The following is a 24005-nucleotide window of genomic DNA, read 5'->3' as shown; positions in this document are numbered from 1 at the left end:
GCAGTGATTTGACTGAGATAGAGACCTTTATAAATTGGGTTTGTTTTTTAAATGCAATAATGTATTTTACTAATATTGTCCTTTTTTTTTTTTTTTTTTTTTTGCAGAAGACCATCTCAGACACGTAGAAAAAGATGTTTTGATTCCTAAGATGATGAGAGAGAAGGCCAGAGAGAGGTGTTCTGATCAAGTGCGAGGTAAGATTGGAGTGTTCACCCAGAGATCAAATGCATTCTTTGATAATGTGAACTGAATTTAATCCTTAGCCATAGAGTCAAGCAGTCAGTAAATTAATATGCACGATGTTCTTCTCATGCATATTTTAGTTCTGAGAACTTCCTGGAAGGTTTCACTTTATATACAATTTACAGTATTCTCTAAAACTATATAGTAAAAATAGTTCCTTAAAAAGTAATGTGTATTAGAGATTGTTGAGATTTTAACTACAGAGGCTAAGTATTTTCACTTTTCTGTTAGGGTGGGGGGTGTTGTTGTTGTTTTTTTTTTTTTTTTTTTTGTCTTTAAAAAATTTTAATAGCTTTTTATTTTCAAAATATATGCAAAGACATTATTATTGGTAGAACTGTGAATGGATCCAGCTATTCTGGAGAGTAATTTGGAACTATGCTCAAAAAGTCATCAAACTCCTCTATACAATTTCTACAAACTCATGCTGCCCAAGAAAGATCAAAAAGGGAAAAACATTTTTTCCCTTTAAAAAAAACAAAAAAAACAAAACAGGCAAGCAAATAACAACCAAAAAGGTGAAAGTACTATGTTGTGGGCCACACACTCAGCCCCCACAGTCCTCTCTCTGGGTGCAGATGTCTCTTTCCATCATAAATCTATTGGAACTAGCCTCTCATTGTTGAAAAGAGCCACGTCTATCACAGTTGATCATCACATAATCTTGTTGTTGCTGTGTTCAATATTGTCTTGGTTCTACTCATTTCATTCTGCATCAGTTCCTGTAAGTCTCTCCAGACCTCTCTGAAATCATCCTGCTGCCGTTTCTTACAGAACAATAATATTCCATAATATTAATATACCATAACCTGTTCAGCTATTCTCCGACTAATGGGCATCCTCTCAGTTTCCGGTTTCTAGCCATTACAAAAAGGGCTGCCATAAACATTTTTGCACATGAGGGTCCCTTTCCCCTTTTATGATCTCTTTGGCATATAAGCCCAGTAATGGCACTGCTAGATCAAAGGGTATGCAAAATTTTATAACCATTTGGGTGTAAACACTGGAAATCCTTGAACTGCTGACACTGGGACAGCTAAAATCCGAAATTGGCCCAAAATTCAAAGGAATTCAGGGAAATTAGGAGGTGGAAAGGAGGAGGGACAGATTTTCAGGCATGAGGCACTGCTAGTGAAAATGCATGGAAGAGGGAGATAAGGTCTTCTTCAAAGGGAATGAGATATGAGAAGACTGGAAAGCGGGGATGGGGCATGGGGTGGGATCAGATGATGAAGGGCTTTTAAAGCCAATCAGAGGAATATTGGATACTGGAGAGGAAAGTTGCCCATGCTTTGGGAAAATCAGTTTGATTGTTGAATGGAGGATTGATTGGAGCAGGGGCTATACTTTAAATTTTTTTCTGGGCAGATTTTTCTGACATGAAATTCTTTTAACTGTCTATTGTTTAACATTTCATTGGAGAATATAAACTATGCACTTGAGTGGAAAATATAAAATGAGTCCTTTTTATTATTAGTTGTAAAATAGTGACTGGGCAGTTAGAACTGCCTTTTGCTGCTGCAGCTGAAGAATCTCTTTAAAATGAACTAAAAACGTAAGAGTTATGTGACAAAAAAACTCTGGCTGCCCCCAATTGCTGCTCCCCCCCACCCCCACCTCCTGCGGGCCCCTGTGATTGTTAGTGAAGAGGATGGGCTTCTCTCTGTTAGAGCCTGGCCGATGTCAGCCGGGCTTTCTGGAGTGGGCATTTGCTCCCCAAGGCTCTGTCACTGGGAACATTTCTGTCCTCTGGGAGCTGCCTGCTTTTGAGAATGACCTTTGTACCTGACAGACCAGGCCCTGGGAAGGGAGAGCAGTGCCATAGCTTGGACTTGTGCTGGTGACTGTTGTGTAAATGTGTATAGACGTTTCAAAGCAACACTGCTTTACGGTGAATTAAGTGGCTTATTATGACCTGTTCTTATCAGAAAAAATGGGTACGAATAAGGGTGAAGTCCTGAGTAATTCAAGCTGATGGGTGCACTTCAGTGCAGTTCTTTTTCTCCCAGGAACAGAAATGGCCCAGCTTTGCTAATCAGAACAAACACCCTCCAGGTGTTGGGAAAGATTAACCCCTTGGCCCCTGCAGACAAGCCTTCCAAAGCCCAGCTGGCACCGACAGGTGTCATGCTGGTACTCTCGTGGAGTTATCTTCCACCTGCTTCTGGCTGGGATGCTTCTGAGCTTCAGGTGATCTGGGACACAAGGGAAAATAGATCATCTTAGAAGTTCTAAAGTGAGCTCCCTTTTTCTGGTAAAGTTGCCTTATAACCCAATCAAAACTTGTCACTTAAATTTAGGTTTTTAATTTACAGAATTTGCAGAAGAGCTCACAAGTAATGTTTGAGATACTTCTTGAAAGTTAATGTGACAATAATGTATCTTGTGCCACCCTCAAAGGAGAAAGTATTAGCTTAAAATGGAAGTGTGTGTGTGTGTGTGTGTGTGTAACCTTGCATTGATTTCTTAGATTGTGAACTTAAATTCTTGATGCCTTCTACAGGAGGGTAGAAGTTTAACAGATTTTTTTTCTGATTAAAAAAAAGAAAAAAAATTTATATTGCTTTTGCCCTTTAGTGCAACCATAAAACTATAGCTAAGTAAGGTTAAAGAAAAAGGGAAAATCTTTATTCTCCATTGCCATAATCAAAGTAAAATGGCCTACTATAGATGATGTTTTTATAGAACATTTGTTGGCTTTTGATGACTCAGAAGTTCTTTAAAGACTGGCTGCTTTTGGGTTCCATTTCTGTATATTTGTTATCTTCATTAGAGTTATTATAACTTAGACGGAGCCTATTTTTTCTAATATTTTTTGTTAATAATAGATGACTGGTTTTCCAGGCCATATGGTATATAATACATATTTTACATGAGATTGGATGATTTGTGTCTATGTATTAGTAAGAATGCTGAACTTTTTCCTCCCAACCTGTGGGTTAAGAATTAACCTTCCTGCCCATTGCTACAGCTGGTCAGAAAGAACACTAATCCACATGTTGTTTGCATTAGAAGATATTTTTCTTCATTGTTTCTTATTCCATTAAATAGTTCTGGGACCTTATATAAAGACAACAAACTTGCTAATTGTATTGTTTTTGAATAAAGACATAGGAATTTTAATAAGTATCTGACTGCCTGCCTAACACCTAAGACATGGTTTACACAGAAATCTTTCTTGGTTGATTTTTCTTATCATTTCAGCCCAGCTGATCACAAGAACTGGGTCAGATTGGGAGCTCTACCATTGCAACTTTGGTTTTTGAAGGGAATGGAACAGCTTTTAAAGGGACAAAGAGAAATGAAATCACTTTCAACTAGAAAGAATAGACGCCTCAATTATTAGTCACCAACAGCAGTTGACAGACTACACTTCCTATTAACAAGGAGCATTTAACTAAGAGTTTGGCTGTTGGATCTTTGGACTTGATCTATATTTGCTAGCATTAATTAGTTTTCTTTTGAGCACAGAACACTTGGTGCTCACAGCTATAGATTTGGAGGCTAATTAGGATAGAAAAATTGAACAGAATGGGGTAAGGCATTAACCTTCAACCATTACCAGCTGAGGACTCTGATAAAGACCACAGAGTCCAAATGCTCTCTATTCATGTGAAGAGTACCCTAATGAATATCAATTTCAGCCAGGTTGCCATATTCCTACTAGCACTAATTTTCCTTGTAATTTTTTTTTTTTTTTTTTTTTTTTTTTTTTTTTTTGCTGTCTGATATCATATTTTAATTATCTATACCCTATTGATTTTTAATACCCATAGGTGACAGATTTGGTTTGAGTTGTACATATCAGCTATCTTATTTTAATAAATTGAAGTTAGTCTTTATCAATAGGTAAGTAACTATACAGTGACTCTTTCTGTGAAACATTACTTGAATCATTTTTTTATGTGTATGGCTAAAATCACTATTGGAACTACTTTTCAGTCATATAACTGGCATCCTAAGAAATACTTAGTATAAATGTGTTTTACCTTCATGTGAAAGAAAGGAATTTTTGCTGTATTTATACTATAAGGAGAAATAATCTGGTGATAAGTAAACCATTTTGGCCTTCTGATATTTTGAAAACTGTAGGTTGAAATATCATGAGGAGGTAAATTATTTTGGGCAATGATCAAATTTTTTTTCTGTATAGAGAAAGTTAAGTTTTCTTTTTATATTTTCTATTGAAAACTAAGTTTTCATTTCATTTGTGAAATTATCCTGGCCACGAAAGCCAAGTACCAAATTAGGAACTTCATCAAAAATCCTGGTCCTACTCATCATTTAACTTTAAACACATTTTTCAGTCTCCTTTTTTGCCCTGTAGTAAAATGTTTTAATGAAGAAAATGGGTTGAAAGGGAAAAATTTTAATCTGTAGAAATTGCATTAGAAATTTGCTCTAACAGTTTTAGTTTAGTTTTGTTTTTTTCTATAAAGTCTCCCTCATAAATAGTGTGGAGGTGACCCTGAGTTCTAGAGGGATAGGTCAGTCACTGGCAAATGGTACTGTGCTAGAAAGAATCTGGTGGTCTTCACTGGATTGAAACTCTTTTCTGGGTGCCTTTGTATCCAGATATAGGAAGGTTCACTAAGATTGTCATTTGGTGAGGAATTTTTTTGGCCTTGGCAAAGTCCCTGAAGCAAAGACAGATCTAAAATGTCTTGTGAGTCCTCTGTGGCCTCTTTTTCTTATGCAGAGATTTATAAAAAGGGTCATAAGATGTTAGAAATCAGTTTTTAAATCATTTATAAACATGGGCTTTATTATTGCTATTCTAAATAGGCAATTTTTGCCCAGTGAATAGTGAGTAGTTTTAACACTGAAGTAATTTAATCATATCTAATGTTGGCATAATTGAAATCAGAAGACCAAAAGAAGCTACAACCAGATGGAAGGATGGCTTACATGTTCTTTTTGGAGAAGTAAATAAAAAGGTTAGTGGAATTAGTTGTACCATAAGCCAAAGCCAATAAAGTAATATTTCATAGGACATTTTTGTCATCTCATAATAGCAGTGCCCATAATGAATATTTATGAAGTTTCACTATGAAACAATTACAACTTTTGCACCATTATGTTACAAAGAACTTGATAAGATTCTTTAAATTAAATCAATATATATATTTTGGTACTTATGCACTTCAGTGCAAAGATTAGTATAAAACATTGAAAAACATGGGTCATAAATAAGGAATGAGAAATATCAAATATTTGTAGACTGTACACACAAACTTTGTGATTATATATCATGAATGCTGCTTTGAGTTGGCCCCAAGTTTGATGAGAACCCAGTAGTAACTCTATCTATACACAAATGTTACAAAATAATTTATTACTAATATGGGTGGGCATTCTTGAAAATTAGCTCTCTATACAGACAGACTAGTAATTTGTTAGATCAAAGATCAAAGTTGTCTGAAGTAGGGAAAAAAAGATAATAGGACCAGAAAGGTTTTTGGAGATCATTTAGTCCATGCTTCTCATTTTAAAGATGAGGAAATGAGAGGCTCAGAAATGTTAAGTGATTTGTCCAAAGACCCACTATTAAGAAGAGACTGGTTGTGAACCCAGGTCCTTGGTCTATTGTTCAATTAGTTATTCAACCAACACGTATTTATTAAGCTCCTAAATTTTGCTAGGCACTGTGCTAATTGCTAGGGACCCAATGCAAGCCCAAAACAAAAACAGTTTGACTTGAAGGAGTTTGCATACTGATGAGAAAGACCATTCATAAATAAAACTAAACTGATGAAGGGAATGGCAAACTACCCCGGTTTCTTTGCTAAGAAAACCTCACTGGGGACTGAACCACAATAAGCAATATTTTTGGCTAGCTAGGGAGTTTGGTGTAGGGCCTGGAGCCAGGGAGACTCATCATCTTCCCAAGTTCAAATGGCTGTTGCCTTGGATAAGTTTCAACTCTTATTTGCCTTAGAGTTTATGACCAAACAAAAGTTCAAGAAAATTATAGGATATAAAATGCATAATTTTGATAATATTAAATTAAAAAGTTTTTGCACAAACAAAACCAATGCAGCCAAATTTATAAAGAAAGTAGAAAGCTGAGAAAAAAAATTGTTATTGCAAGCATCATTGATAAAGGTCTCATTCTCAAATATGTAGAGAACTGAATCAAATATAATCAATAAAAAGCGCCTTGGCAGATCAAAGATCAGATTTGGTCACAACTACTGCAATGGCTCCAGGCACTCGACGTAGTTCTGGTGACATCCTACCCTTTGGGTCAAGGTCTCATCGATTTCTGGAGGACCCATTAAATAAAACATCTCTGATAATCAGGGCTTAACTCAAAATGCATGTAAATTTTTGTTGTGGAGTCACTTTTAGTTGTGTCCAACTCTGTGACCCCCATGCAGGTTTTTCTCGGCAAAGATGCTGCAGGGGTTTGTCTTTCATTCTCCAGCTCATTTTGTGTATGAGGAACTGAGGCAAACAGGGTAAAGTGACTTGCCCAGAGGCTAGGAAGGGTCTGAGGCCAGATTTGAACTTGAAGATGTGGCTGCCTGACTTCAAGCCACCTGCATTATCCACTGGGCCCCTTGGCTTCCCAATGGGAATGTTATGTCAAGGGCAGTTCATAAAAATTACAAATGGACCTTAAATTGATAGCAGGACTCATGCCACTTAATAATTTTAGGCACACCAAAATCTCTTCCAACTTAGAAGGTTCATCAAGGGATTAACATCCAATTCTGGTCCCTTTAAAAACTTCTGTTGAAGACCTATCAACTTCTTATGCAGAGGATTGGATAAGATTTCTCTTCACTTTTTATCTAGGAATTTTTAATACTACTCAATAACCCAACAAATTTCCTATTGCAGGTAAACTCCTGTTCATCATGATTATAACATAATTTTACATGTCTCTTATTAAAAAACAAAGCTCTTCCCAGTGATTCTACAGTTTGACTCCCCAAACTCTTTATGGGAAAGGGCTATTCAAACTATTTTTTGGAAAAGGCATGCCAATTAATGGGAAATTATGCCATTTCCCTAAACTGCACAGGTCTTTCTGATGGTGGAAAAAACTTTAAGGTATGGTTGACTCCATATAGAAAGTGAAATAAGGAAGCTTGGAGAAATGCCATTGAGCTTCTGCTTAACAAAAGTCTTCTTGGTCAGGCAAGTCCTTCTGAGAAGTAGAGATCAGGAAATTAGATAAAGAGCACTTACCCTTCTTGGGGGAGCTCTGACTTCACAAAGAAAGAGCCTTTAGAACGTAGGATGTCTAAGCCTGATAAGCAGGAGCTGATGATGATAGCCAACATTTATGGAGCACTCACATTATGCCAGGCTTTGGGCTACGTGCTTTATGATTATGGTGTCACGTGAGACTCCTGACAGCCCTGGAAGTCCATTTTATAGAGGAGGAAATTGAAGTAGATGGAGCTGAAATGACTTATTCAGAGTCTCACAGCTATTGAAATTTTGAGGCCGGAATCTTCCTGACTCCAGACATTGACATGTCTCAGCAACAACTGCATCCTGTAGAAAATGTAAACCAGGTTCTTCCATTCTTCCAGGACCAGAGAGAGAGCTTTGTTGAGTTATATTCTCTCTAGACCTCAGACCATTTAACCCGATTGATTACCTTCATCATGAATTTTGTCACTTCCATCCTTCAAGGTTCTCTTATAGGCCAGTTATGCTTATGTAACTGACCTCACTGGGAAGATTTGCCAGAACCCCCATTTCTGAGAGTATCTCCCCATATTAACCTAATAACTGAGTGAATACTTGCTGAAGTGTAATTATGCTTACATTTCTCATAATGTGTAGGACCATTACTCAAATTATACATAGATGAGACAGCATTCTTCAAGAGCTATTTCCTTACAGGCAGGGCTCCACTGGATAAGTTGAGGCAGAAAAGCATTAGAGTTGAGGTCAGCCGTCAGCATTGTGATGATTTAGGAAATACTACTTCCATTTGTCATTGGAAGCATTTTCTATTCTACCAATTTGTTAGAGAATCCCTCTTCCATTACCCAACTCATGAAGGTCATGCTGAGTGAAAGGTCATCATATGGCTCTCTTCTATTCAGTGGCGACCAGGGCCCAATAACAGGAAAGCGACCCTTTGCCAAACGTTGTAATGACTGGCTGTTCCAAAGAGTTTATGGCTCCCAAAGCCCATGATGGTTAATCTCTCCACTACTTCTTCCCTGCCAAAGATTTCCCCTCCACTTAGTCCTTGTGGAAAGAGATCTCTAAGAAGCGGTCCAAAGGGTCCCAAAAGGAAAGGCAGGCTTAGGAGTAATTCCATAATTCAGAGATATGGCAGTCCCCACATATGGAATTTGGGTTCTCTAACACTTAGGACAGTAAGCCTTGGAGCTTTCTCAGTCTGTAAAGAAGCAGGTGTAGATAATATGTTGTTAACCTCATCTGTCAGCACCTGTAGTGTCTCCCTGCATTATCCCCCTAAAAACTCAGCTGAAGAGCTGCACCCTGACTTTCTGTGGGTTGGTCTACCATTTCTTGTGTTTCAGGTGAGTCCCCCTCCAATCTAAAGTTTCTGCCACTCTGGCGTCATCTGGCCAGTCAGTATTATGTGGATCAACAAGCACATATTAGACTTAGGCACTGTGCTAAGAATACAGAGAGAGAAAAAATGGCTCCCATCCTCAAGCATCTCATATTTTAATCAGGAAGACAACATGTAAACAAGAACGCACAAAGGAAATGGATGAAGGTGACTTACTGATGATGAGCACCTTTCTGAAAATGTCTCTTCACGGATACCATCTTGTGTGTCACATGTGATGGGGACTCCTACGGATGTTCTCATGGGAGGCTGTGCTCCTCCTAAAAACCTATCACTGGACCTAAGGCCTAGTCCAGTTGTGTCCTTGTTTTTAAGTATGAAATGCTGTTTGGTCTTTAAATCTCTTGACAAGTACTGCCTTTCTAGTTTAGCCCCTTCCAATCGGCTACAATCCAGCAACACTAGCCTTCTTGCTGTTTGAGAACAAGATACTCATCTGCTGCCTCTGCCCTTTTCCACCAACTGCCCCCCACCCCTGGAATATTATTCCTTCCCCACGTCTGCCTTTTGGCTTTATTCCAGATTCAGTGCTATGGCTAGTTTTCCCTACTTCTAGTACCTTCCCTTTAAAATATTCTCCCATTTATGTTGTGTATGCTGTATATGGACGTGGCTGATGGTGTATTTTGTGTTCCATTGGAATGTGAACTACATGTATACAGAGACTCTGTTTTTGCCTTTATTTTCAACCCCACCGTGGTGCTGACTGACTGTTTAGATATGAAACTGTAAGAAGTGGGATTGAGTAAGGGAATGGCAAGGTGAAAATGGCATTTAAGAAGATCAGTGTGATAACAGTAGATGTGATGATGTTTTCCTAGTTGTTTTTGCTGTTTTTACTAAAGGCTCATTAACATTGACAGTCAAGAATGTGTTTTCCCAGAGCTAAAGGGATACCCCTATCTCAGAAATTTTACCTTGTTTAGCATTCTCCTCCCAGCATTTATGAAAACTGTCAGATCCCTGCATATGTGCAACTAGTGCCTGGAAATGATTATATCTCTTCAAGAGTTAGTTATGACAGAATTATATTCTTATGCACTAAATTAGTAGGTCATTTATTTTTAATTTTAGACAATTATTTTGTGACCTTTTAAAACATTTTAAATCTAATCTGTGTCAATAAGCTCTTAGAGCTTTAAAATAAACCTTATTTCTTCTTAGGCAAATAGCTGACTTTTAAAAAATTTAGTAACCTGATAAATTATGCTCAAATAATCTAAATCCATATCATACCCAAAGAAATCAAAACATCTATTTTGATTGTATGGTTTCTCTCTTAGACTGGAGTCACTTCCATTTCCACATGCATGGAAATCTTAATTACAGCCTACTCTGAATTATCTGCACTAATGGAGGGAAGAAGCAGTGGTCTAAATCATTCAAGGATTATTTATTTAAGCAGTCCTCATGTAATAAATGACATTACTAGTTCCATATGGTTTCTACTCAAATCGAATTTTTTTTCCCCAGGGGAACATTGTTATCATAGTTAATTATGCTTCTTACAAAGTCCACATATTCTTTATATGGAAATGACTATACACATCTTACTTATTTATATATTGGATTTAACTTGAGATCTTGGGGTAGGGAACTTTGAAAACTCTGCATTGACACAGGTTGGCAGCTGATTTGCTGTTTTGTTCTTAAAGAATTTATTGACAATACTGAGAGAGAAAGTAATTTCCCTGTCATTCAGCTAGTCTGTTCAGATATCATCTGAATCATCCTGACTGAGCCTAGTCTTCTACTTGATATGTAGTGCTATGCTTTCAAATATTTAATCACATGGAAATCATTTTAGGGTATTTTTGAGGATAAGAGATTTTTTTTCCTTCAGGCTATTTTTTGTCTTTTTTTCTATTTTTTTTTAAAATTAATTTTATAATTATAAAATTTTTTTGACAGTATATAAGCATGAGTAATTTTTTTTTATAACATTATCCCTTGTATTCATTTTTCCAAATTTTCCTCTCCCTCCTTCTACTACCTCCCCTAGATGACAGGCAATCCCATACATATTACATGTGTTACAGTATAACCTAGATACAATATATGTGTATAAATCCAATTTTCTTATTGCACAGTAAGAATTGGATTCCAAAGGTATAAGTAACCTGGGTAGATAGACAGTAGTGCTAACAATTTACATTCGCTTCCCAGTGTTCCTTCTCTGGGTGTAGCTACCTCTGTCCATCATTGATCAACTGGAAGTGAGTTGGATCTTCTTTATGTTGAAGATTTCCACTTCCATCAGAATACATCCTCATACAGTATTGAAGTGTACAGCGACCTTCTGGTTCTATTCATTTCACTCAGCATCAGTTGATGTAAGTCTCTCCAAGCCTCTCTGTATTCCTCCTGCTGGTCATTTCTTACAGAGCAATAATATTTCATAACCTTTATATACCATAATTTATCCAACCATTCTCCAACTGATGGACATCCATTCATTTTCCAGTTTCTAGCCACTACGAAAAGAACTGCCACAAACATTTTGGCACATACAGGTCCCTTTCCCCTCCTCAGTATTTCTTTGGGATATAAGCCCAGTAGTAGCATTGCTGGGTCAAAGGGTATGCACAGTTTGATAACTTTTTGGGCATAATTCCAGATTGCTCTCCAGAATGGTTGGATTCTTTGGATTCTTTCACAGCTCCACCAACAATGTATTAGTGTCCCAGTTTTCCCACAGCCCCTCCAACATTCATCATTATTTGTTCCTGTCATCTTAGCCAATCTGACAGGTGTGTAGTGGTATCTCAGAGTTGTCTTAATTTGCATTTCTCTGATCAGCAGTGATTTGGAACACTCTTTCATGTGAGTGGATATAGTTTCAATTTCATCATCTGAGAATTGTCTGTTCATATCCTTTGACCATTTGTCAATTGGAGAATGGCTTGATTTCTTATAAATTAGGGTCAGTTCTCTATATATTTTGGAAATGAGACCTTTATCAGAACCTTTAACTGTAAAAATATTTTCCCAATTTGTTATTTCCATTCTAATCTTGTTTGCATTAGTATTGTTTGCATAGAAACTTTTTAGTTTGATGTAATCAAAATCTTCTATTTTGTGATCAATAATGATCTCTAGTTCTCCTCTGGTCATAAATTCCTTCCTCCTCCACAGGTCTGAGAGGTAGACTAAAGGATAAGAGATTTTGTCTTTGTATTCTTAACATGTACTACGGTGTACGGTCACTTAGTATATTGGTAGAATTAGAGATGTTAATGTATTAGCTATGGAAAATTGAATTTTTTGACTATGAGAATTCCTGAAGACCACCTATTATGTTTTAGAGCAAGTTGTCTTTGTGTTGGGGAATGAGTACCCACACAGATGAAGTCATGTCAGTTGTATGATAGCAGTGCTAGATAAATCACTAAACTTGCATAACCTGTGATCCTATGATATCTCATCTGGGCATGCACTTGGGAGACATCAAAGATATAGGAAAAGTTTCAACATATACACAGATATTCATAGCATTACTTTCCATGGTAGTAGAAAACTGGAATAAAGCATTTACTCATAATTTCAGGGAAAAGCTGGACAAATTGTGACATAAATTTCATGAATATTTGTTATTTATGATCAATAATAGAAAAATATTCCAACCTCCTCCCAGAAGACAGGTGGTAGGATATAGATGAAAAATGAACATTGTCATATGACGTTTTTATAGTATCAATTAAATAGAGGGTAATTCTGAAATGTCACTTCCTGGTTATTTCTAAACCAACACTTTCTGCATTCCAGGTAGTCTCATTTTCCCTCTATTAGAATTTTGGATACATTTTCTGAGATTCTGGGCACTAATAGATGAGATTTCACTTTATTTTACTCAGTTAGGCCAACAGATCATAATTCTAAACCATGTTCATGAACCCAAACCTTCCACTTTCCCACTTCCTGATTAGTTGCTCTTTCTTCCTTGTCTTCTACCATTAGAATATGAGCTCCTGGGGCAAGGGGAGGGGTCATGCAAAGCCTGAAAAGGAAGGCAGAATAAGTAAGGGCATAGTTAAAAGTAAAACAAACTAACATTTTGGAAGGAGGAATGTAAAAAGAAAACTTTTTTTAAAATTAATTTTTTAATTATAATTTTTTTTGACAGTACATATGCTTGCGTAATTTTTTTTTTAACAAGATTATCTCTTGTATTCACTTTTCCAAATTTTCCCCTCCCTCCCCTAGATGACAGGCAATCCCATACAGTTTACATGTGTTACAGTATAACCTAGATACAATATATGTGTGTAAAACCAAATTTCTTGTTGCCCGGTAAGAATTGGATTCCAAAGGTATAAGTAGCCTGTGTAGAAAGACAATAGTGAAACATGTTACACTCAATTCCCAGTGTTCCTTCTCTGGGTGTAGCTGATTCTGTCCATCATTGATCAATTGGAATTGGATTAGCTCTTTATGTTGAAGATATCCGCTTCAATCAGAATACATCTTCATATAGTATCGTTGTTGAGGTGTATAGTGATCTCCTGGTTCTGGTCCTTTCACTCAGCATCAGTTGATGTAAGTCTCTCCAAGCCTCTCTGTATTCATCTTGATGGTCATTTCTTATAGAGCAATAATATTGAAAAGAAAACTTAGAATAAGAAGAATACAAAAATCTATGGCAAGGATAGGTAAAGAAAAGAAACAGGCTGTTTCATTTTTTGGTTCATTAGTATCATTTAAACTTCTCTTTTGTAATCTTATTTCTTAAGAAGAATGTGGGAAAATTGAGAGGGAAAAAGTATAACAAGCTGGGATGGAGGAAATAAATAGTTAACAATCATAATAACTATGAATGTGAATGGGATAAATTATCCTATAAAACAGAAGAAGTAATAGAATGAATGTTCTTTACAAGAAATACATTTAAAACCCAAAGTTTCAAGTAGAGTTAAAATGAAGACTGTTATACTTCAGTTGAACTAAAAAAAAGCAAGGGGTAGTAATCATAATTTCATTTAAGGTCATAGTAAATATAGATAAACCAAAATGAAATAATCAAGAAAATTATTTTGCTTAAAGCTACCATTATAATGAATCAATAGTCATACTTAATATGTATGCATTTAACAATGCAACATCTAAATACTTTAAAAAGTTATTCAAATTGGATGGAAAAATAATAAAACTACCCCTTTTAGAGCTAAATGAATCTAATAAAATGAATAAGCAAGAAAGAAATTAATGGTCTGAATAGAACTCATAGAAAAATTAGTGATGCTAGATCTCTGGCATTGGAAATAGAAAGGAATTTATATTCTTCTCAATTGTTCATGACAGTTTTACAAAAATTGAACAGGTTTTATGGCATAAAGATCTCTCAAAAAGGAAAGAAAATAGAAATACTAAACCATTTACCAATCATAGTATAATAAATTTTATTTAATGAAGGGTCTATAAAGAGCTAAAAAGTAATTAGAGATTGAATAGAATAATTATCAAGAATTGATGGGCCAAAAAAACGAGTTATAAACAATTTTATCAAAGACAATAATAGCATTACACAACATACCAAAGCTTAATGCAGTATAAACAGTTCTAAAGGGAAATTATGTCTCTAAAAATTTTATCAATTAAAGAGAGAAAAAATATAAATCAGTCTGCAATAAAAAAAAAATCCTTGACTAAATAACAAAGTAGAAATTATGAAAATGAAAGAAGAGATGAGTAAAATTGAAAGCAAAAGATCATTGAATTGAGACGTAAATCAAAAATTTTTAAATAACTAACAAAATGCATAAATAGCTAATCTGATTTTTTTTTTTAAAGAGAAGAAAATCAAGTTGTATTGAAACTGAAGAAAGAGGACTCACAATAATTGAACAGGAAATAAAGAAAATTAATAGAAATGATATTACCCTATTAAATGTTAACAAAACTGACAACTTAATAGATAAAAACTTAGAAAAATATAAAGTGCCCATATTAAGAAAAAAGGAAAAAAGACTATTTAAATAACTCAGTACCAGAAAAAAAGAAATTGAACCTTTCAATTGGGAGAGTGGACGCGGGAAGAAAAAAAAGGACAAATTCAGAAGTATATTCTTTCAAACTTTCAAAGAACAATTAATTCCAATACCAAATAAACTCTAAGCTCCTGGCAGATAATATAAAATTACTTCATTAAAAAAAAAAAAAAGTGCTGATGAAGAAGAAAGAAATGAGGTTACATGGCTTGTTCAAGGTCACAGTGCTAGCATGTTTCTGAGGTTGAATTTGAACTCATATCTTTCTTACTCCAATTTCAGTGCTCTAACCTTTGCATCACCTAGTTGTAGCAAGTACCATTTGGTTCTATAAGTAGGGGAAGAATCCATGACTAAACAAGTGATAAGATTCCAGAAGATAAAATGAACAATTCTAATCATTGAAAATTTAAATTTCTGTTTTATAAAAAAATTAACAGCTTGGAAAATGAGATATAAAAAATAGTGAAGAAAGTAACACCTTAAAAAAATAGAATTGACCTAATTGGTAAAAGAGGCACAGAAATCTTAAGAAAAGAACTCCTTAAAAAGTGGATTAGATTCAAGGGAAAAGAAGATACAAAAATTTATTGAAGAAAAGAACTAAAAAGCAAAATTGACCAAATGGAAAAAGAAGTATACCCACACTGAAGAAAATAATTCCTTAAAATTAGAATTGGAAATGTGGAAGAGACATCAAGAAAAATAAAGCTAAGTTGAAAGAATGAAAAAATAGAAGAAAGTGTGAACTGTCTCATTGATAAAATAATTGATCTGGAAAAGTAGATTGAGGGGAGATAATTTAAGAGTTAATATTTGTTTGCCAGAAAGCCTGATGGGAAGAGGGAGAAGGAAATGGAGAGGAAGAGGGAAAGGGGGAAAGGAAGGGAGGAAGAGGAAGGGAGAAAGAGAGAGAGAGAGAGAGAGAGAGAGAGAGAGAGAGAGAGAGAGAGAGAGAGAGAGAGAGAGAGAGAGAGAGAGAGAGAGAGAGAGAGAGAGTGTGAGCACCTAGCTATCCTATTTCAAAAAATTATATCTTATATCCAGAGGGTAAAATAAAAGTGGAAATAAGTCATTGATCATCTCCTGAGAGAGATCTCAAAATGAAAACACCAGTAATAATATAGGTAAATTCCAGAGCTTTTAGGTCAAGGAGAACATGTTACAAGCAGCTAGAAAGAAACAGTTCAAATATTGTGGAGCCATAGTCAGAATCACCTAAGATTCCACTTCTGTGTTAAAAGTAGCAGGGCGTTTGGGAATGTGCTATTCCAGAAAGCAAATGAGCTGGAATTTCAATCAAGAATAACCTATCAGGAAAACAGTATAATCGTTCAGGGGGGAAAATTGATCTTTAACAAAATAGATGACTTTCAAGTATTCCTGATGAAAAAACCAGAGCAGAATCAAAAATTTGTCATTCAAACACAAAACTCAGATGGAATAAAAAGAAGTAAATATGTAAGAGAAATCATAAAGTACTCAAGGTTCAACTATTTACATTCCTATATGGAAAGATGATGCATGTAAATCCTAAAATATTATCAGTATTAAAGTAGTTTACATAAATAGGAAGGCATGAGTGCGAGTTGATGATTGTGGAATAGTCTCCAATAATTGAAAGAATGAGAGAGAGATGCTCTAGGAGAAGAGGGAAGGGAAAAGTAGGATGGGAAAAATTTTTCTCACATAAAAGAAGCCTGCAAAGAAGAGCTTTTGCTGAAGGGGGAAATAGGAGTTGGTGGTAGCAGAAAATTCTTGAAATTCTCATTGGATTTGGTTTGGAGGGAAGAACACACTTGTCCAGTTGTGTGTAGAAATCTATCTTAAACAATAGAGAAGAAGAGAAGAGAAAAAGAGAAAGAAGGGATGATAAAATGAAGGGCAAATTAGTGGAGGCAGTGGTTAGAAGCAAAATCATTTTTTAAGGAGGGACAGGAACAAAAGAGAAAAGAATAAACGGGGGAAAAAATGGGATGGAGAGACATACATAGTAATTATAACTGTGAATGTAAGGGGATGAACTCACCCATAAAAGGGAAGTGGATAGCAGAATGGATTTGAAGCCAGAATCTGACAATATGCTATTTCCAAGAGACATACTTGAAACAGAAAGACACCCCAAGTTAAAATAAGGAATTAGAACAGAATTTGATATGCTTCAGCTGAAGTAAAAAAGGCAGGGGAAGAAATCATGATCTCAGAGCAAAAGCAAAATAATATAGATAATAATCAGGGAAACTTTATTTTGCTAAAAGGTTCCATAGACAATGAATTAATATAAAAAATAATTTCGGCAAGTTTCTTTGAGAAAGGCCTCATTTCTTTAATGTAAAGAGAACTGAGTCAAATTTATAAAAAAAAGAGCTATTCCTTAAATGACAAATAGTCAAAAGTTTTGAACACGCTGTTTTCAGAAGAAAAAATGAAGGCTGTCTGTAGTTATATATATAGAAAAGGTTCCAAATCACTATTGCTTGGAGAAATGCAAAACAAAATACCTTATACCTATCAGAAATAACAACTCCTGGAAGGGATTAGGAAAAATAGGTACACTAATGAGTCATTGGTGGAGTAGTGAACTAATCTAACGATTCTGGAGAAAAATTTGGAACTGTGACTAAAGAGCTATAAAATTGCATGCCTTTTGCTCTAGCAATACTCTTAGTAAATCTGTATCTCAAAGAGATTTAAAAAAAAAAGAAAAAAGAAAAAATACTTATATGTACCAAAATATTTATAGCAGCTCTTTTGGTGTTGGCAAAGAATTGGAAATCGAGGGGATGCCCATTATTAAGGAATGGATAAACAATTTGTGACATAAGATTGTGACATAAAACCATTGATCTATAAAAGAGATGGTTTCAGAAAAATATGGCAAGTTGTATGAACAGATGTAAAGAAAAATTAGAACTAGATCATCATTGAGCACAATAATGGCAGAGTTGTAAAGATGATCAGTTGTGAAAGATTTAGCTACTCTGATCATACAGTAGGACTAGATAATTCCAATTCATGATGAAAAAATGCTATCCCTACTTCCAGAGAGAATTGAAGAACTCTTGAGTGCAAATTAAAATATAATTGTCTTTCCCCTCACCTCACCTCCCATCCTTTCCTTTGTCTTTCTTTTCCATCCTCTCTCCCTCTTTCCCTTTCTTTCTTCCCTCCCTCCTTCCTCTTCCTTCCTTTTTTGTTTATATAACTGAATATGAAAATGTTTTGCATGATTTCACATGTATAGTTGATATACTTGCCTATTCTGTGGTTAGGAGAGAGGGTAAAAGAGGGAAAGAATTTGGAACTTAAAATTGAAAACGACTGTCAGAAATATGTTTTTAAAAAATTGTGAAAAGATCTCTGAATTGAGGCAGAGTGAAACGATAACAAGAACAGTGTATATATAGTAATGAGAGAAAAATAACTTTGAAGGATTTTGAGTCCTAATTACAAAAGAAGGTGAAACCTGTCACTTACTGCTAAACAGTAGGTGATGAACTTAGAATGAAGAAAGGGATACAAATACATGGAAAAAGAGCAGAAAATTATTTTGCTAGACTGTGGCAGATATGTATTGAGGGATTAAAAAAAAAATTCTTTTACATTTACTATAGAGGTGGGGAAGGGTAGTGAAAGGACCAGATCAACAAAAACTTGTCACTTGAAAAATAAAAAGCAGAACCTTTTTTTAAAAAATGTAAACTTTAGTGCAAGAATTATCTTGCTCATTTGCATTTATATCCTCACTTAGCACTGTGTGGGGACCACTGTCAGTGTTCATTAAATGCTTTAACCTAATGAGATTCTAGAGTATGATACTGTGTTGGATGAACCATACAAGCTTCTGCTTTTTGTAACATTTGCCTTGTTTTTGCACTTTGAATGAATTAAACAACGCAACATCTTGATGTAACAGAATTGAAAATTTACTTTTTGATAGGATCTTTAATGACGGGGGAAATTTGAGTACTTGATGACCTTTTGAAAAATTATTCAAAAGAGATTTATTATGTTAACAGCCCATGTTTTCCTTGATAAGCCTGTGTGCAACAAGGACAGGCATTAGAGATTTAGGAGTTTGTTAGTCATCACTCAGCAAACACTGAATATGTACTCTATGCAGCAGCTATGCTGGGTACCAGGAGAAAGATGAAGTTAAATTGAGGGATTTAAAGTCTGGTTTTATGCAAGGTATCCCTGCATGAATTTGGAGCATGAACCACTCTTTTATTTACATGGATAAATGAGCTATAAACAACTTGCTAAGATTTGTTGACTGAGTCATTGGTGAGCTGAGAGCTCCAGGGGATCCTCTGTACTTTCCATTTGGCATTTAGCCTTCTCCATTGGATTGTTGTTTACCTTTAGAGGACATGTCCAATGGCTTGGATTGTAAATTCCTTGAAGACACTTGTGTTCACAGGACATGCTCATTCAGTATTTTAGTTGCTTAAAGGTTTGTTCTGCTTTGTCCAAAGGGCTAAAAACTGTATATACTGTTGATCCAACAGTCCCACTACTTTGGGTCTATATCCCAAAGAGCTAATAAAAAAGGGAAAAGGATCCATACGTGCAAAAATATTTCTAACAGGTCTGTTTATAGTGTTCAGGAAAGTGCAATTGAGTAGGTGCCCATAAATTGAGGAATAGCTGAATAAGTTAGAGTATACAAAGTTAATGGAATGTTATTATCTATAAGAAATGATGAGCAGACTTATTTCAGAACTGATGGTGAGTTAGAACCAAGAGAACATTGTACCCAGTAACAAGATGATCAATTGTGATGATCTTGGCTCTTCTCAACAATGTGGTGATTCAATGCAATTTCAATAAAACTTGGGAAGGAAAGTGCCATCTGCATGGAGAGACAACTATGGAGACTAAATGTGGATCAAAGCATAGTATTTTCACCTTTTTGTTTGTTTTCTTTCTTGCTATTTGGTCTGATTCTTCTTATACAACATGACAGATAATGGAAATGGGTTTAAAAGGTTGCTTTTTAATTTAATCTATATCAGATTGCTTGCTATTTTGGGGAGGGAGGAGGAAAGGGAGGGAAAGAGAAAAAATTTAAAAGAAAATGAATGTTGAAAACTATCTTTATATGTATTTGGACAGATAAAATACTATTGGAGGAAAAAAAAAAGTTTGTTCCAGATAACCCACAAAGTAAATTTCTTTATTGATATTTGATAATTGACTTTATTTTTCAGGAATTTCAACCATAGGTAATTTTGTTTTGTTTTGGTTATTTCCCTCACCCAAACCACAGCCTTTTTACACCCTGGTAGATAATTGGATTGTTCCATGTATAATAAGCTAAGCTGGCCTCCAGATATCAGATATAATCTGCTGCTAAAATCACTGTTTTTAGAAGGGGGAAAAAAAAGATGGTTCAATAATTAATACCATAGTTTTGTGTCATCCAACTACAGTTCCTTGCAAAATATATTCCATTAATAAACAATACTTGTTTTAAACACTCATATATAACAGCAATTCCTGAGTTTCAGGAAAATGATTGGTCTAATTATCAGATGTCACCAAGTAGTTGATGTGACTGGTGGGATATCAGGGTACCACAGAAGCAAAGTGACTAATCAACTCTTTCTCCCCCACCCCCTCCATATGCATATACCTTTATATCTACAAATGAGCTACTTTTCTGCATGGGCTCCCCTGTTTGTTAGTAATTCTGACTTAAATAAGAAATTGAGTTGCTATGGGGTGGCTTAAATGTGACTTATGAGAGTTGCCATTTTATTTTTTCAACTCCCATTCTGGATTTTTCTTTGGCTAATTGCTGCTACTACTAGTAAATTTTGATGTCAGATCAGTGTAAAATAAGAAAAATATTTTAATAAATCATTATATATGCCATTCTGTGTACAACAGAATTCCTGCTGAAATTACATGTGTGTGAGAGAAAGAGAACCCAATTTGACTATACCTATTTCTTTAATGTTTCTTATTTTCTAGGACTTAAAATTTTTAAGAATTAATTTTCCATTTGATAGTTTACATGTATATGATGAACAAATCAACAATATTAATAATAAAACAGCCAACCTAGCTCTTGTTTTAAAGAAAATGTCTCAACCCCAAGTTCAGAAACCAGCAGATTTATTGAAGTGGAAACTGATGCTCAGTTGCCCTCTAGGGTTCTGTTTTAGCACAACACATAAAGAAAAAATGCTCCAAGTAGAAAGATGGGCTCAAGAGAACTTTGCAGAAAAACGATGATCTTTGAGAATGTGTTTATTAAACAAGCATTCAAGCACCCCCATATATACATACTCACACCCTTTCAATAGTAGAATGTGGGTAATTCTGAGCTTACTTTTACTTTCTTTTTTTTTTTTATCAGCTTCATGTATACCTTCCCTCCAGATCCAATCATCACATTTTTAAGAATTTTCCAAGTACATATCCATCATTTCCAACCCTAATCTTTTCCATTCTTCAGTTTCACTTAGCAGTTATACTTCTTCCCCCCCAAAACCCAGTGACAGCCTCCCTTAAGTGACTTGTGTTTTTAGCATAGGGCCAATGCAAGCAATTGTAATCAAAGAGAGTTTTATGTTTTGACTTGTCACTTTCATTGCACACTTATTTGAATCAAATTCTTGTCTACTTTGAAAGTTTTTGCTGTTAACTCCCTGCTATAACTTGTAGCTCATTGTCTGAGATCTGTTTGTTTCTGTTGCATAATTACAGCTCTGTCATTTCTGTTTTGGTAAAAAAAAAAAATAAAAAAAATCCTTTTTTTTATTATTGAGAAATGTATTTTAAATCCTGACTTTTGTACATAATCAGTAGGAAGAGGTGATCCAGATAATAATTCAGATATGTAAATGTATTTATATATCAAATAAGGAACACTTAGATGTTTTTAAAAATCTTTCTGTAATGAGGATTTTTCCCTGAAGATGTAAAAATTTCATATAACAATTTAAATGGGAAAATGTTTGTAACCCTATGTAGAAATATCTTAATTTTTATGTTATGATTATGGACAATACCCAAAGTATTAGTCTTAAAAAAATGTTAAACTGAAATATCAATTGAAGTCTGTCAATATTCCCAGCTCCGTTTCCTTAAGAAAAAAATAATTTTTATTTTTGTTAAAAATGTCAAATTGACAAAACCATGATAATGATTACAATATTTAAATCCTACTATCTAAATGGTTGGAGAGCCAACTTTCTCAATTCTGTAATATACATAACATTAGAATTTCTTGTTCTATTTCCTTTTATGGTCTATCCTTGTTTTACCCTTCTTTTTATTAAAAAAAAAAATTGTAAATCTCAGCAATTTGGTGTGATTGCATGTGATTTGCTTTTCTTTAAAACTTATTTTAAGTGCATATTTTATATAGCCTATTTAGATATATAGACTGCAGATAGCTTTAAATATTTGATTTCAAAGTAAACTTTTTTTTTTTTTTGAGGATTAGAAATTCATCTTCTTTATCTCCATCTTGTGGTAAAAAACAGTGGAATGCATACTTCTTTAAAGCATCATCTAAGGTTTATCATCTTTCTTTTGGGTCAATATGTCCACTTCTGACTTTAGCTAATAATTTTTAAATGTTGATGAAAAAATAATTCCAGCTTTAGTTCAAATTTATAGTCAGGTTATTGTTATGACTCATTGTTTTCATTCCCCTTATTCAACACAACCAAAGGAACAGTATAAAATTGGCAGTAGTGTTTAATCATTCAATAAGTGTTTATTAAGCACCTTGTCAGAGATTCAAGCACAAAGAAAAGAACATTATATATTCTCAGCGAGCTTACATTCTAATAGAAGAGAAAATTATGTATAAAATACATGAAGCATATCTATACATGTATGTGTGTGTAAGTATGTACACATATAATAGTGTATACTTTAGGTACTTCACACACACACACACAAACTAGTTAAATGCAAGGAAATTTGGAGGGAGAAGAGGGATGATTCATAGGTGGCTCTAAAAGTTCCATTCTAGGTAACTGAGAGATGTTACCCAGGTGCCAGGACAAAGACAGACAGTTGTAAGGATAGCAGAGATGTGATGAGTTCTATTTTAAGGTGGCAGAGAGATATATAAATATCAATCCATTGCGCTTTGTTTAGACTATAAGATTTAAGGCTGCATTTTTATTATAGCCTACTCACAAGTAATTAATATTTTTCTACTTGTTCAGATCTGTCTTTATTTGTGATAAAAAAGCGTTTTGTAATTGTGTCCATATGATACTGTATTTATCTTGGCAGGTAAAGTCCCATATATTTTGTACTTTCTGCAGCATTATTTTAAATGGAATTTATCTCTTGCTGTTGAGCTTTTGTTGGCAATATATAGGAACATTGATGATTTATGTGGCTTTATTTTTTATCTCTTAACTTTGTTAAAAATCATTGATTTGGCTAATTTTTAGTTGACTATCTCTAGAGTTCTTTGAATATACCATTGTATCAACATTAAAAAAAAAAAAAAGGTGAGTTTTGTTTCCTTGTTGCTTATTTTAATTCCTTCAGTTTTTTTTTTCTTGTCTTAATTGCTTTAGCTAGCATTTCTGCTACAATATTGAATAATAATGATGATAATGGTCATCCTTGCTTTATCCTTGATCTTTTGAGGAAGGCTTTTATTTTATTACCTTTACAGATAATGCTTGCTTTTGCTTTCAGATATATCCATCTGTTAAGTGACTTGCCCAAGGTCCCACAGCTAGCAAGTGTTAAGTATCTGAGGCCAGATTTGTACTTATGTCCTCCTGACTTCAGGGCTGGTACTCTATTCACTGCCCCTGTATCCATCTTATTTTAAGAAAAACTCCATTTACTCCTACACTTTATAGTTTGTTTGTTTTCTTTAATAGGAGTGAGTGTTGTATTTTGTTACAAGCTTCTTCATTTGTTGATATAACGATATAATTTTGGTTGCATTTGTTATTGATAGGGTTATGCTTATAGTTTTCCCAAAATTGAACCAATCCTGAATTCTTAATATAAATCCCATCTAGTTATGGTGAAATGATTTTTGTGACAAAGCTATCTCCTGTTAAATCATTGTAAAACTTTTTGGCCCTCCCTTTGACCAGAGAATAAATCTAAATTTTGTGTGTGTGTGTGGTCATTATAGTACCTTATAAAATTTGCGTACAGTATTTGGTGATAAGCTCTGTATCATACACTGGCTTTTGCAAGTT

The 24005-nt window shown here is 34.6% G+C and overlaps 1 protein-coding gene across 1 annotated transcript in view; it reads left to right on the top strand.

Annotated features, from left to right (window-relative positions):
* The window catches only part of CMC1 (C-X9-C motif containing 1), a 91601-nt gene that overhangs the window by 42619 nt on the left and 24977 nt on the right, over positions 1-24005 (top strand). The window contains exon 3 of the mRNA XM_074267900.1: positions 108-197. Within this exon, the coding sequence (XP_074124001.1) occupies positions 108-197 (90 nt within the window). The remainder of the gene's footprint in view (positions 1-107; positions 198-24005) is intronic.

This window comes from Sminthopsis crassicaudata, chromosome 5 (assembly GCF_048593235.1).
Source record: "Sminthopsis crassicaudata isolate SCR6 chromosome 5, ASM4859323v1, whole genome shotgun sequence".
Taxonomy (NCBI): Eukaryota; Metazoa; Chordata; class Mammalia; order Dasyuromorphia; family Dasyuridae; genus Sminthopsis; species Sminthopsis crassicaudata.
Note: the sequence above shows the minus strand (reverse complement) of the source record. Positions and strands in the feature narration are given on the sequence as shown.